Here is a 14,215-nt window from a genome sequence, read left to right as displayed (position 1 = left end):
CTGCGTGTCACTTCCAATTAGCGATCATAGATGTGAATCGAATTTTCCTGAGCGTAAATTGGTCAAACCCTCTGTGGTGTGGGTGGTTTATTAATCAATTCTTTAACTTGCTGTGTTTGAAAAGCAGATGCCAGTTCTTACAATTTTGTTAAAATACATGCATAATAACATCCAAATATTCTAGCTTTATAACTTGGCTCAAAATCTTGTGTCAAACAAATTGCTAAGCCTCTCTCAACAAAACCTTCCAAACCCATAGTCACATATTCCAGAAGGACAAGGGTAGTAGATACATAGGGACAGCATCTGCATGCTTCGCCTCTAAGCCATACACCATCTTGACTTGGAATTGTATTATTGTTTCTTCAAGTCACTTGGTCAAAACTCTGGAATAATGTTGATAACTGTACAATGGGTATTTCTACACCAACTGACTGCAGTTCAAAAAGTTAATTCAAATTGGCTATGAGGGATGGTTAATTAAAAAATGCTTGTAATGTTACTGATGCTTGTGTCCTACTAAAGAATTTTAAAAAGAACTAATGTGGGTCTATAACTGCCCCCTAACCCCATCCAGCTGCATCAAGGGGAACATCACTAAGTGTAAATTCATCAAGTCACATTGCATTTTTACTTAGGATTTAAAGTGCTGCTCGTTGTTAGAGTTAATATTGCTGAGCCCCTACTATACTAGAATCTTATGATTTCAAAGCTTGCATTTATTTTGAGATGGAGCACAACTGAAAAGGGAAACAAAATTGATCCTCTTACATGTTAATGAAACAAAGACTGAAACTTAGGTTGGAAACCAAGCCTTCTTTGGGTAGTCTGAACTTGGTTGAAAGTACAAAAAGGACACTAATTAATTCAAGCTCAGAGGAAATTGATGCACCTGGTGACATAAAACAGGTAAGCAGAAGATGACAGGATACTGAACTGGAAAATAAGCAAACACACAATCGCTGCATTTATTTCTGCTACATCAAGATAATATTGGTGGATCTAAGATATCCAGAATGAGTTAAGGAGTTTATGCAAACATGTCGCATTTTGGGTGAAGCCCATGTTACAGGAATTCAGATTGGCTGTCAGCTGAGGATCAGGCTAGTTCCTGGAAGCAGCTTAAAGAAAACATGACTGGATATTTTGAAAAGCTTAATGCAAACTTTCAAAATTGTTTTGTAAAAGGAAAATCATGTTTGAAAAATTTGACAATTCTTTGAGGATAATGACAAGCAGAGTTGATTAACAGAACTGGTGTCTGGATTTTCAGAAAGCATTTGATTATGTGTCACATAAAATGTTATTGCACATGACAGAAGTGCATGATACTGGGGTAAAGTCTTAGCATGGATTGAGGACTGGTTATACATGACGGAATTATATTAATGGGTCTTTTCAGGTTGGAAACATAACTAGTTGAGTGTCACAAGGATCAATTACTTACTATCTACTTTAATGACCTGGATAAGAGGGTAGAATGCAATGAAACTAAATTTGCAAATTATACAAAAGTAGTTGGAAGGGCATTTTGTATGTGAGTCAAAAGAAATCTGCACAGGGATACAGATAGGGTGCGTCAATGGGCAGAATGCTGGCAGATGGGGTTTATTATTGGAAAATGTGAGGTCACTTGGGTAGGAAGAATTAAAAGGCGGAATATTATTTAAATGGAGATAGACTTCAAAGAAAGTGCAGCACAGAGGTCTAGGTGTTCTTGTGCATGAAATACAAAAAGTCAGCTGAGAGGTGCAGCATGACATTAAAAAGCTAGTGGAGTTTTGGCCTTCATTGCTGGGAGGTTAGAGTTTAAAATCAGGGAAGCCTTGTTACAACTCTACAGGTAGTGAGGCTGCACCTGGAATACTGTGCAAAGTTTTCATCCCATTAAAATAGGATTTAATTTTTTTTAAAGAATGATGCACTAGCATTAGAGGCAGTACAAAGAGAGATGTACTGGGATGAAAAGGTCGACTTTCAAGAACGGCTAAATAGGTTAGCTCTTTGTTCATTATCTAGAAGCATGCGGGGTGATCCTGTTGAAATATACAACATCCTGCAGGATGTTGAGATGTTTCCATTTGTAGGCAAATCTCGATCTAGGGATCATCTTTGTTGAATAAATACCAAAAGAACTATTCTTTCAGTGAGTACTCTCAATCATTTGTTGGGGGAAGGTTCCTCAGGTGACATTGAGCGATTACAGGAGGTCTGGGAGAAAGTGTTAGGAGTGGAGATCACTGGAAACTTGGGAGGACATTTGTGAGAGTGCGAGGAAGATTTCAATATGTAATAGGACCCATGCTATGCAGTTAACGATTCGCCATAGAGCTCACCTGGCCCCAGATTGTTTGCAAAACTTAAGCAGGGTGTATCTTCAATGTGCCCCAAAAGAAAGATAAATACAGGTACCCTCACTCATTGTTTGTGGTCCTGCCACAGGCCCCATACATGCTGGAGCGTTGTGGCAGCAGTAAGAGAGAGGATCTTGGGGACCGAAGTCAAGGTGAACCCGGTTTCACTTCTCTTGGGTTTGTTGAATTAATCTCCCTCAGATGTACACGGGAAAAAGCTTTTTAACATCCTCACTTTTTGTGCGAGGAAGAACATTCTGATGTACTGGATATCTGAGAACCCCCCGGGTCTGTCAGGGTGGCACAAATTAATTGTGGAAATATTCATTTGGACTTACTTACAAATAGGGGTGCACCAGAAAACAGAATTTTTATAAGACATGGCAGCCCTTTTTGAATTATTTGGAAGCAGATCTGTTCGCCATTTTCATCAGGGCTTTTGCCTAGCCATGGTGGTTTGATTTAATAAGCCTAATGCCCTGAAGTGAAGAATTTCGAGCAAATATGGGTTTAATAGTTGATGCGCTCGAAGGTCGAGAGCTGAGGTTTGTTACGCTGAGCGGTGTTATTTATTTATTATTGAGTGTGGTTGGCAGTTCTTTCGTAGAATAGTATAGTAGTTGATTTATTGTTTTTGTTATAATATTATATTTTATATTTTTGTAATTTTATAATTTTGTAAAGAAACTTTTTTCAATAGATATCTAAAAAATGGAGGATGCTGTAAATCAGACAAAAATAGATATTTCTTGGAAAGCTCAGCTGGTCTGGCAGCATCTGTGGAGAGAAACCAGAGTTAATGCTTTGTGTCAAGTGACTCTTCCTCAGAACAGTTCTAAAGGAGGAAGAATCACTCAACCCAAAGTGTTAACTCTGATTTCTCTCCACAGATGCTGCCAGACCAGCTGAGCTTTCCAAGAAATATCTATTTATGTCTTAGCATCTTTACTGAGTAAAGGGACACTTGTAAAACGGCAATGCAAAAGAATTTCTCTCTCTTCCCCACATCCCCTCTTCATCCTAAAAGGGTGATGAATGCCTGGAATTCTCTGAGACTTGTGGAGGTTATATCATTGAAAGTATTTAAAAAGAGAAGGTATAAAGATTTTTGAAATACTGGGGAGGGAAGAGTTATTATTAGTTGGCATGAAAGAGGATTGGAGGTTGGGGTAGATAAGCAATAGTCTTGTTAAATGTTGGGGCAAAATTGAGGGGCTGAATTGTCTGCTGCTGCTTATTTATTTTGTTATGACGGATTTCAGGTTACTGCAACATCCTAACTGTCTGCTGAGAAAGCAAATTTAGCACAGTTCTTTTATCTCCTTAACTTGAATGGCCTAATACACATTTTAAGCTTATATTGTCACAAAATGGTGACCTGTCGACCACAGATTTCCATTTGAGACAGGTCTTCAACTTGCAACAGATGACATAGGACCTCATCCATCGTCACTCTTATTAAAAGAACTAATAAACAACATTCTATTATTTAATTTGGAATTAATGAGTAATATAGTTTTCATACTTGGACATAATCTTGCAGGTGCCAAATTAGGTATCATGCAAGTAAACAATCTAATTCCCATGACTATACTCGAACGGCACTGAAATACTAAGTTCTACTTCATGAATATGAAGCAATAATATACATGCTGAAAATCGTTCTGTATTTCAAAATGATAAAACTTTCTACATTTTGTCAGAACCTTGCTCATTGGTCTCCCTCAAAATACAGCCCTCCCAAATACATATGATAAACAGCAACCAGCTTTGAGAACAAGCATGACTACCAATTTCCTGGCAGTAATGACAATCCTCTTGAAAAGATAACTTCACAATAGTCTGGCTTTCTCAGTATTCTAGAATTATCTATTATTTCTCGATCAGTACTAATAGAAAATAAGATTTTTTTAAATTAAGAACTGCAATTTACCTACTAGAAAATACTAGTTGTAAATCACACTTTTGCTATATTGAACTACATTTATACATTACTAACAGATCAAAACATACATGTTTGCATGCAAGTAGGCATTCATTTCACATGACTACACTCGTTTTGAATTTCAAAATGGTCTGATAATTTAAGAAAATAATGAATAATCTCAGCACATTCTAAACTACAGTAGGCCACACAGACTATTTTAGCATGAATAAACTTTTACAAATTCCAGAGTGTTATATATTTAAGGATAAAGCCGGTTATATTATTTATTAAAGTATTAATAAAGACTACACTTTCTATCATGTGTGCAACAGATTGATGCAACTTTTTTTCAAATCCATTCATTCATATATTGGAAATATTTCCAAGACATCAAAGATCTAGTTTAGAAGGAAAGTAATTGCAGTACTGAAAGTTTGTAATTTTTTGAAAACTAAACCCTCTTGTATCCAAGTGAATTGAGAAATATGAAGAATGTATAGCCTTTATCACCTTTTGCCCCACCCCATAAATGATACAAGATCCAAAACAGTCAACTCTTACCAGTTGCCTGTTAGATTTCAAAATCTGAAGTCATGCATGCGGTGGGAGAGGGGAAAGGAAAAGAAAACAGTAGAAAAACCAAAATTTCAAGCATTTAGAAAAACCCATCAATTGCACAGCTATCAAAGTAACAATTACAACACTTCATCTATCCCATGTTGCACCTTCTGAAAAGAGAAAAAAATAATGATTGGTTAGGGCCTCATCACATTTTCAGATGTTCCAAAGTGTGTTATAGCTGATGAATTATTGGTTCAAATTCTCCAAATATAGTACCTGATTGCTGTTAATTTGAACAGTATAGCATTTCAATTAAACTCGACAACTTTATTCATTTTCAGAACTAAAACAACCTTTAGTTATTTCCTGCGAAGTTAAACGTAAAAAGTTACTATAGTCTCAGAATACCATAGGACTGCTCTCTCAGAAAGAGATGACTGGTGGTAAGTTTAACCTGAGGATCACCTCACCTCAAGCGAAGCGCAAAGTTGAAAAGGCTGAACATTCATTATAAGCTCAGCAGGTGTGGGAATTGAACCCATGCCACTGGTGTCATTCTGCATCACAAATCAGCCTTCCTGCCAACTGAGCGAACTGATCCTCATTATTTCTGGCATTATATTGATGTTGCACCCATGTAAATGTTAAGTTAATACATTTCAAACAACTTATATATGACATGGTATACTTCATCTGAATGCTATAAAGGTAACAGGATTTCATTTATTTATGCTATTAAGGATGTAAGCAGTGATGGAAACTCTAAAAGATGCTCAGTTCCCAACTTATCATATCTTAAAGTCAAATAAACTTTAAAATAGAAGCTATAATTGAACAAAAAAAAAAGGCTTCAAAGAATTTTAGTTTTAACAAGAAGCCCTACCTGACCATTGCCCATCATGGATGCATCATCTCCTCTCAGAAGATAAGAACCAAAGAAAAATATAAAGGCATGACAAAATCCTAGCAGTGTCCAATACAGAAATCTTTTGAGGGACAAGACCTCATTTCTGCTAATCTCTCTGTAAAAACACAAAATATCACAGGTTTTACAAAATATCAATAATGATTTTAGTTATTTGTCTGCCTAAATATGACATTTTGCTGAGACCTGAAGCATATTTTAAACTTATTCACAACTTGAAATTCAGATTAATACGAGTATTTCACCTGAAATTCATCATTCTAGTTTCCAGGTTGAAATGGTTATTTACTTTTGTCTGAATGCAGTTCATTGCCTCAATTCAAATAAGGAACTAACTCTTCCATTCAGCGTGTGGAAAAGGTGTAAAGAAAACAATATTTAAATTCAACCTACTTGTACAATGATGGCTTGTTCTGAAGTATGTGGGGCTGCACATCTTGTTCAAACAAACTATACATGAGAATGGGTAAGGAAGTGAAGCAAATGTTGTACAACGTCAGGTAAGCACCATCATATAATGTCTGTAAGAGAGGTAAATTAATGCAGTGCTCTCTAGCTATGAATTCATGTACATTATATACATTCTTGCTATCCAGTACAAAGACAAGACTTGTGAAAAAAGATATTACACTTGAATGCCAAGGAGGTTCAACTTTAAATGAGGAAAGCATTGTCTTAAAGATGACTTGTGGGAGATTGCTTCAAATGCATAAAAACCTGACATTTCAGGATCCTAATATTTCAGAAATGAAGAACAATGTAGATATTACATAAACATAAAAATGCCTTTCATACCTTTGTCCCAAAGCACTTCACATTCTATGAATTGGTTATTAAGTGAGCAGTTTAATGAGGTTTAGGAAGAGAATTCCAGTAATTATTGTCCAGATAGCTAAAGGCATATCTGGTGAATGGAGGAGTGAAGGGTACTAGGAGGTCCAATGATAGGAATGCAGATTCTGTTTAGAATTGTAGGACTAAAGGAGATTACATAGATGGGAAGGGCAAGACTATATTGGAATTTGAAAACAAGGCTCAAATTTTAATAGTTGATGCATTTATAAGCTGGCAGCCAACGTAGGTCAGTGAGTACACAGGCCTGATGGGCGAATGGGGCTTATGAGCTAGAAGAGAGATAGTAGATCAAAAGGCAGTGACCAAGCTTCCACCCCAATATTCTTAAGTGGCTTGGTTTTAAAATGCTTCAATGAAGCACACAGACAGTCAACTATGTTAAAGGTGTTTATATAAACAAGTCTGTTGTTTGTGTAATATACCTAATGTAATCCTCATCTATGATCAATGCTGTGTGAAAAACAGCAACAGAAGTTTGAAGAATAATCTCAAAGCAGATGATAGACTTAAATGGTCTAACTGCTATCCTGAAAGAGGCAGAAATGGAGTCTGGAATTCCTATTATTATCAATGAAAATTCCTCAAATTCCGAGCAGGTAGAAAAATTGAAAACGTAACCCTTCTATTCAAAAAAGGAGGGAGGTAGAAAGGAGGTTCTAGACAAGTTAGCCTCATACTTATAATAGGAAATGTACATTATTATGACCATAACAGAATATATTTTTAAAATGTGATCAAGCAGAACCAACATAGCATTGCAAAAGGGAAATCATTTTTACCTAGAATTTTTTAAAATCAAAGTAACATTCATGGTAGGTAGAGGAGAACTGGTGGATGTAGTATACTTGAATTTTAAAAAAGACACTTGATAAGGTACCACAAACATTGCCACACAAGATAAAGCACATGGTGTAGGAGGTCAACATATCATCAATAAATTACTGGTTGGTTAACAGGAAGCAGGGTAGAGAGAAAACACGTCTTTTTTTGATTGGCAAGCTATTACTATTGGAGAACCATGAACATAATTGCTAGGTCCACAACTATTATAAACTACATCAGTTTTTTGGAGGGGAGAATAAAGATGTGGTAGTTGGATTTGCTGAATGCTCAAGATAGGAAGCAAGTCGTCAAGAGGAGGTAGTGTATCGGCAAACATATAGACCAATTCAGTGTATCAGCAAAAATCTAGCAGATCAAATAAAATGTGGGAAGAGCGTGCTCATTTTAGCAGGAAGAATACAAAAGCAGTATGTAGAAAGAAGGTGCAGAACTTGGAGGCAAAAAGGAATTTGGATGGCCAGGTACATGAATCAGAGTTAATATATAGGAACAGTAAGTCAGCAAATGAATAAAGTCATCTATATTCTATTCTCCTTACAAAAAAGTTGTGAAGTTTTATTGCAACTGTACAGAACCTTTGCTGAGACACATCTGAAGTGCTGCTTACAATTTTGATTTACTTATTAGAACATGATGATAAAATTGGGTTAGAAACAGCTCAGAGAAGGTTCACAACTAATTTTTGGGATGAAGGACTTATCTTATGAAAATCTATGTCAGCAGATTAGGCCTATATCAAAGAAGAGAGGTAATCTTATTGAAACCCAAGATTGTGAGGGGACTGGATAAACTGGAAGCTGTTTCCTCTTGTGGAAGACACTAAAATTTATGGTACATGGCTTAAGAGTAAGAGGTCTCCTTCCTTTAAAAAAAGTACATTAGAGATGAGAGGAAATATTTTGTCTTAATGTCCTTAGATGGTGGATTTTTCTTCCTTCGAAGGTAGTGGAGGCTGAGTCTTTAAACCTATTCAAGGTAGAGATAGATGGATTTTTGATAGGTAATGGAGGCAAAGGTTACGTACTACAGACAAGAAAGCAGAGCTGAGACAAGCCACAACCAATCAGATCAGCCATGATCTTCTGGAATGACTGGGCACGTTCATAAAGGGCCAAATTGTCTACTCCAGCTCAAAGTCCTTTGCTCCGATAAACCAAAGTGCAGCCATCTGGTTGCGCTGTAGTCAATTGTTAAGTAAAATGTTTTCAGATATTTAAATTGTTAATTCAATTAGCAAGTGACAATTTCAGAGCCTCAACAAGTCTTGCACAAACTGCATATAGTATCTTTCAAGCTGCCATGAAAAAAATAAGCCACATATCAGGAATTACTAATTCTAAGGTACTTTCTTGAATTCTCTCAGGCATCTATGCAAAAACATATAGCCACACACGGATAAAATTTGTAACCATGTGTTATGTCATCCTACTGTTAAGAAATTGAAGTTCATTTCAAAAGCTTGCTAGGATGAAAACGCCAACAAATGAAGTTGAAGTCCAGAATGCCCTGCCATATAAACTTTACACTTTGAATAACCAGCCTCTTCCTTCAGAAGCTTGAAAACCCACTAAATGACAACTTGAAAAAGTAGAACATAAGCAGAAAAAGTTTTGTCTCAAAATCATTAATTCATAAAAGGTAATGTTTACCTGCTGTGAAAACAAACAGAAGAACTGATACAAAAACTGAGGCGTAATAAAGCAGACATTCTGGGAAAAAAGGAACATAGGTTTGGTTAGTCTTGGTTTTAACATAGTACCAGACACCTTTCAAAAAGAATACACATAATGTAGGCATATGTGAAACATTTCAAAATTCACACATCTAGATTTTGATTACGTTCTGCACCTGCAGTTAGATAAACTTTCTGCATAAGGTTTTTTTGATATGGTCTCTTTTTGACACTATTGAGCAGTACTTTGCACATATCAGCAGAATAAGCACTGAAATTCAAACTGTGCTGAAACAATGTTTACAGAGCCCTATGTCAATGAAGGGAGAGAAAGTTATGTGTCACATTCCTGATTGCAACTTCTTATGAATGCATTCTCTTCCAAACAGCTTATTGACGTTTAACATTTCCATTCACAAAGCAAGCATTTGGACACAGCCGAATATTCATAATTCCATTGATATTACTTTAGCTTCAGAGTCAGAAGTTTGAGACCTCAAAATCCACTCCGACAAAATCAAAGAGCAATAGTCCAGTGAGGAAACACTGCATTGTGGGTTGAAAAGTTAAACTGAAATCCAGCCAATTCTCTCAGCTGACTAAGAGATCACGTGATACTGTTTTGAATAGAAGTAGCAGTTCTTTCCAATGTCCTGGCTAAACGTCAACCAACATTACAGAAATCAAATGTATAGGCATTATTATAATATTGCTAGTTGTAAAAATCTTGCTCTGTACAAATTGGCTGCTGCATTTTCTACATTACAGTAGTGGCAGTTTGCGTCTTGTAAAACAAGCATTAAGTATTAGCTGGAGCAGCTCAGGAGCCACACAGTCTCTGCCAGATTTGCTGCAGTGGACCATTCACTGGCCTTTCAGCCAGTTGAGCTTCTTATTTCTGCTTGTTCTTCCAAAACCCTCCCAAAATGTCAGTTTCTGTCGTTCACAGCTGTCAGGAATATTCCTGCTGCAATGTCAATGTCCATATCTTCTGTATCCAGTACAATAGTGACTAAACTTCAAAAGTACCTAACTGACTAAGAAGTGCTCTTGTAGTTATAGAATGGTCTTTAGGGAGTGTAAGCTATACATATAAAACTGCACACAGAACATCAGAAGTCAGGAGAAAGGGACAAGGAAAGAAAAGAAAATGTAGAGATAAACTACTTTGTTAAATAACAGGTAAATGTTAAAAATGTAAACAAAATCATCCATAATATTCTTTTAAAATTCATCCAGATAACATACCTTATAAAAAAAGTACTGTACAAGATGTGATATTCTAACATAATACAAGTGGCCATGGACAAATAGTAACTTAGCAAGGAATTTGAATCTTGCTATTGCATAGTCACTATTTCTCACTGCTTGCCTTCCTTCTTTGCCCATAATACCTGTGGAAAGAAAATATTAAGACTGCATAATTTTTAAGTTAAAATTCTGAAACCTTTAAATGGATTACATCAACTTAAAATATGCAATGTATATATTTTTAAAATAGGATCTGTGTAAAATTGTAAAATATAAAACTTTAAATGCAACAACACAAGATCTCAAGGCACTTCATAATGAATATAGATCACACCCACAGCATACACTGGGAGAAATATTATAATAAAGTCTTTTATGCCAAGAGCTGGATTTTGTGTAGGCTTTGCAGTGGCAGAGCCTTTTAGGGGCTTATAGTCTGCCATTAGTGAAAGAGTCAGTGAGTGGAAAAGTGTTGCAATACAATCCAGAATGATTTTAATGTTGTACTCTAACTATGTCTCAACTTGAGAATCAATGAACACTCAATTCATCTTCAATTAGAGTTGTATGGATCGGTTCAACTGTCTATTACAGATCCTAGTTCACAATACATGTAAATATCTTGTGTACACAAAATAATGATACAATTTAATTTTAGATAGGGGTTTATTAATTAGCAAGTTCATAGGAATTATTGGAGAATCTCACAATGCATCTTTCTGACTTTGTTTCGTTTGATTGACAGGAAGCTCAAATCTTGCTTATTACACGGCACAGCCCCACTTAATGGCTTAATTATCAAATAATGATTGCACAATTATATAAAAGAGAAAAATCAAACGTTAGGCACCTTAAAATAGTTTTTATCAAATACACATGTAGGAAAAAAACAGAAAGAGACAATTTTGTGACAAATATACTTTATACACAAGAACATTCCAATTAATTTAATCGACAAGAGTCTGGATGCTATGCGATGCATCATAACTCACTTTTAGCCAATATCCTTAGAACTGTTGACCCCATTACAACCCTGTTCATTCATGTGATCACAGTTGTAATATACAAACAGGCAAATTTGCTTTACATACAGTACCTATGCCAATATTTGCTTCCATTATCATGCTGACATCATTTGCACCATCACCAATTGCTAAGGTAATAGGTTTGGCTGGCGATGTCTTTAAAAGCCTGACTACCTGTAAGTATATAAAACCAATAACAGAGTTTAAGTCATAAAATTCAAGATACAAGACATCGTACATACACAGAACTACACAGACATGTAAGCAAAATTTTCAAACAATTTTTAAAACCTTATGTTAGATGCTTTATCTGCTTAAAGCTCTCATGTTGGAACACGGGAAAAAAATAGTGTCAGTCAGTTAGTGTGGCTACAACCTGAGTATGATAGTTATTTGTATGCAACACTGGAGAGAAAAGCGTCCGATTTGCCCCTATGGGCAAATGCAAGAAGTGAAGTTGTAGATGTTGCATTTAAGATGGTTGATGTGTCATAGACTAAAACAGGAGGTCATAATGATTCTGTTCCACACAATGTGCCTGACCTCCACAGCGTATTGCTTACGTTATGACAAACCTATCCAAAGGAAGAGAGGTTTTGCATGCTGAAACTGACTTCTGTGAAAAAGACAAATTAGCTAACTGAACAGACTTGTGCCAAAACTTGCTATGCAAAACAGTCAGTTATGGGGAGGATACTTTCAGGAGCTAATTATTCAACTGGAGTCAGACACAGCCTCTATGTTGAAATTACAAAAAAAAAGCACCATCAACAAAATCAGACATTTAAAAATAGCGCAACGTAACAGTTGTCTGCACTTCATCAGGTTTTTTTTGGTATTTTCTATCACCTCAACATGTGCATTGCCTTTAGACTGATGAGGATTGATAGCCTGTTGGGTACAATTACTTGAGTGACATGGCAATCACTTCAATGTAAAATTATCATCAACCCTAACTCAACCAACATCATTCATTATGGGATAGAATCATTCTTACAGCATAGAATGGGGTCATGTCACCCTGTTTATCCATGATCAGCTAGTCCACTCCCCAGTCTTTTCCTGAATGTTCAAGTTTGAGGAAAAACTTATCCAATTCTCTTGTGAAAACCACAACTGAATCTGCTTTCTCTACCCGCTCCAGTAGTGCTCTCCAGATCCTAATTTTCTACATTTTCCATCCCTCCAGTTGTTTCGAGCTCTTTTGCGAACTATGTTAAACTGGCGTCTTTTCATTCTCCTGACATTTGCTAATGGGAAAAAATTTACTGTATCTACTCTATTGGGACCCCTCCTGATTTTGAGCAGTTCTATCAAGCCCCCCCACCCCTCATTTCCAAAACATTCCCAGCTTTTCCAACCTAAACATGTAGCTGAGGTTTCTCACACCTGGAAACAAGCTTGCAAATCTTTTCTGCATCTCTCTAAAGCTGTCACAGCTTGCCTGAAGAATAAATTTATTTCACCGAGGAAGAACCAGTATTTTACATTTGTGTTTGCTTTTGTCTTGGATGCCTCTATTTATACAGCTTCAAGTTACTTCATGAACTCTTTCGTAAAAGTTGTTCACTGGCCTTGCAAAACCACTTGTGATAACAGCAAACAAAAAAATTCTATGGGATATTGTTCAAAAGCACACCATATCTCCATTTTGACTTTCTCAAGAAAAATCCCACCTTAAATTATGAAATGTCTGTGAAGAAGGGAACTGGAATAAAACATCAACTTCCTGGTCTGCTCTTTTAACAGAACAATAATCAGATTTTACAGCCCCTCATGGAGCACTGGAACAAAACCAAAAGGTTAATGGAAACATATGAAAAAAAATACATTTACTCAACAACATTGGGTTAATTTCATGGCCTGATCTGATAGGAAATGCGTTTGCTGCCACATTGAACCATGAAGGAACTGAACTTTAAGCACTGGTATTTTCAGACAGAATAAATTAGTTTCTATTTCAATAAAAATATACTTGAGGAAAAGAGCAACCAAGAACTTATGGCATCTGTTATCATACTACAACACAACTTAATGTCAAAGTAACGCAAACAAATTGCATGAGTAGATTTGTTTCTTATACTCCAACCTCGAGCATTTAACTTACTTTTGCTTTTTGCAGAGGTGCCATTCGGCAACATAACACAGCACTGCAGTTTTTGCAGATTTCTATGAAGAGTTCTTCATGCCCCCTGAGCGCAAGTGAAAGGCTGGTTCCATCGACAACCAAGCCATGTTGAATCACATGATCATGTTTTATCCTATAATTATAATATACTTGTTAAAATATTATACAAGTTTCTGAATCTTTTGTGTAATTGATGTGTATGTATATTAGATGAAGCATTGCCTGTGCTAACATATTTCACAAAGGTATGTAAGGTTTAACTGAAAAGTAGAATTTTATTTTCTGCATAAAAGGTTACTTTAAAACTTAGAGATCCACATGAATGGATTGATTACATATCTCCTATACACTTGCATAAAAAATGGCATTGATGACCTAGTGGGCCTTGCTTAAGGGGGTAAATTCACAACAGAAATGCGGAGACATTTCTTCAGCCAGAAAGTGGTGGGCCTGTGGAATTCATTGCCGCAGAGTACAGTGGAGGCCGGGACGCTAAATGTCTTCAAGGCAGAGATTGATAAATTCTTGATGTCACAAGGAATTAAGGGCTACAGGGAGAATGCTCGTAAGTGGAGTTGAAATGCCCATCAGCCATGATTGTACGGCGGAGTGGACTCGATGGGCCGAATGGCCTTACTTCCACTCCTATGTCTTATGGTCTTATTAAGCCAACT

General features: G+C 36.3%; 1 protein-coding gene across 5 annotated transcripts in view; it reads right to left on the bottom strand.

Annotated features, from left to right (window-relative positions):
* The window catches only part of atp11b (ATPase phospholipid transporting 11B), a 177,666-nt gene that overhangs the window by 65,695 nt on the left and 97,756 nt on the right, over window positions 1-14,215 (bottom strand). For 4 of the 5 annotated variants that reach the window (XM_087993531.1, XM_043702353.2, XM_087993532.1 and 1 more), the window contains 7 exons: window positions 13,521-13,674; window positions 11,485-11,587; window positions 10,386-10,531; window positions 9,115-9,174; window positions 6,161-6,288; window positions 5,726-5,864; window positions 4,843-4,866 (listed from right to left, as the gene is read on the bottom strand). In XM_087993531.1, coding sequence (XP_087849657.1) covers window positions 4,843-4,866; window positions 5,726-5,864; window positions 6,161-6,288; window positions 9,115-9,174; window positions 10,386-10,531; window positions 11,485-11,587; window positions 13,521-13,674 — 754 coding nt within the window. The remainder of the gene's footprint in view (window positions 1-4,842; window positions 4,867-5,725; window positions 5,865-6,160; window positions 6,289-9,114; window positions 9,175-10,385; window positions 10,532-11,484; window positions 11,588-13,520; window positions 13,675-14,215) is intronic. The other variant, XM_043702354.2, reaches the window with a different exon arrangement.

Source organism: Chiloscyllium plagiosum, unplaced genomic scaffold (genome assembly GCF_037043375.1).
Source record: "Chiloscyllium plagiosum isolate Xiang-an unplaced genomic scaffold, Cpla_swu_hap1 HiC_scaffold_13, whole genome shotgun sequence".
Lineage (NCBI taxonomy): Eukaryota > Metazoa > Chordata > Chondrichthyes > Orectolobiformes > Hemiscylliidae > Chiloscyllium > Chiloscyllium plagiosum.
The sequence above is the reverse complement of the archived record's forward strand: the minus strand, read 5'-3'. Positions and strand labels throughout refer to the sequence as shown.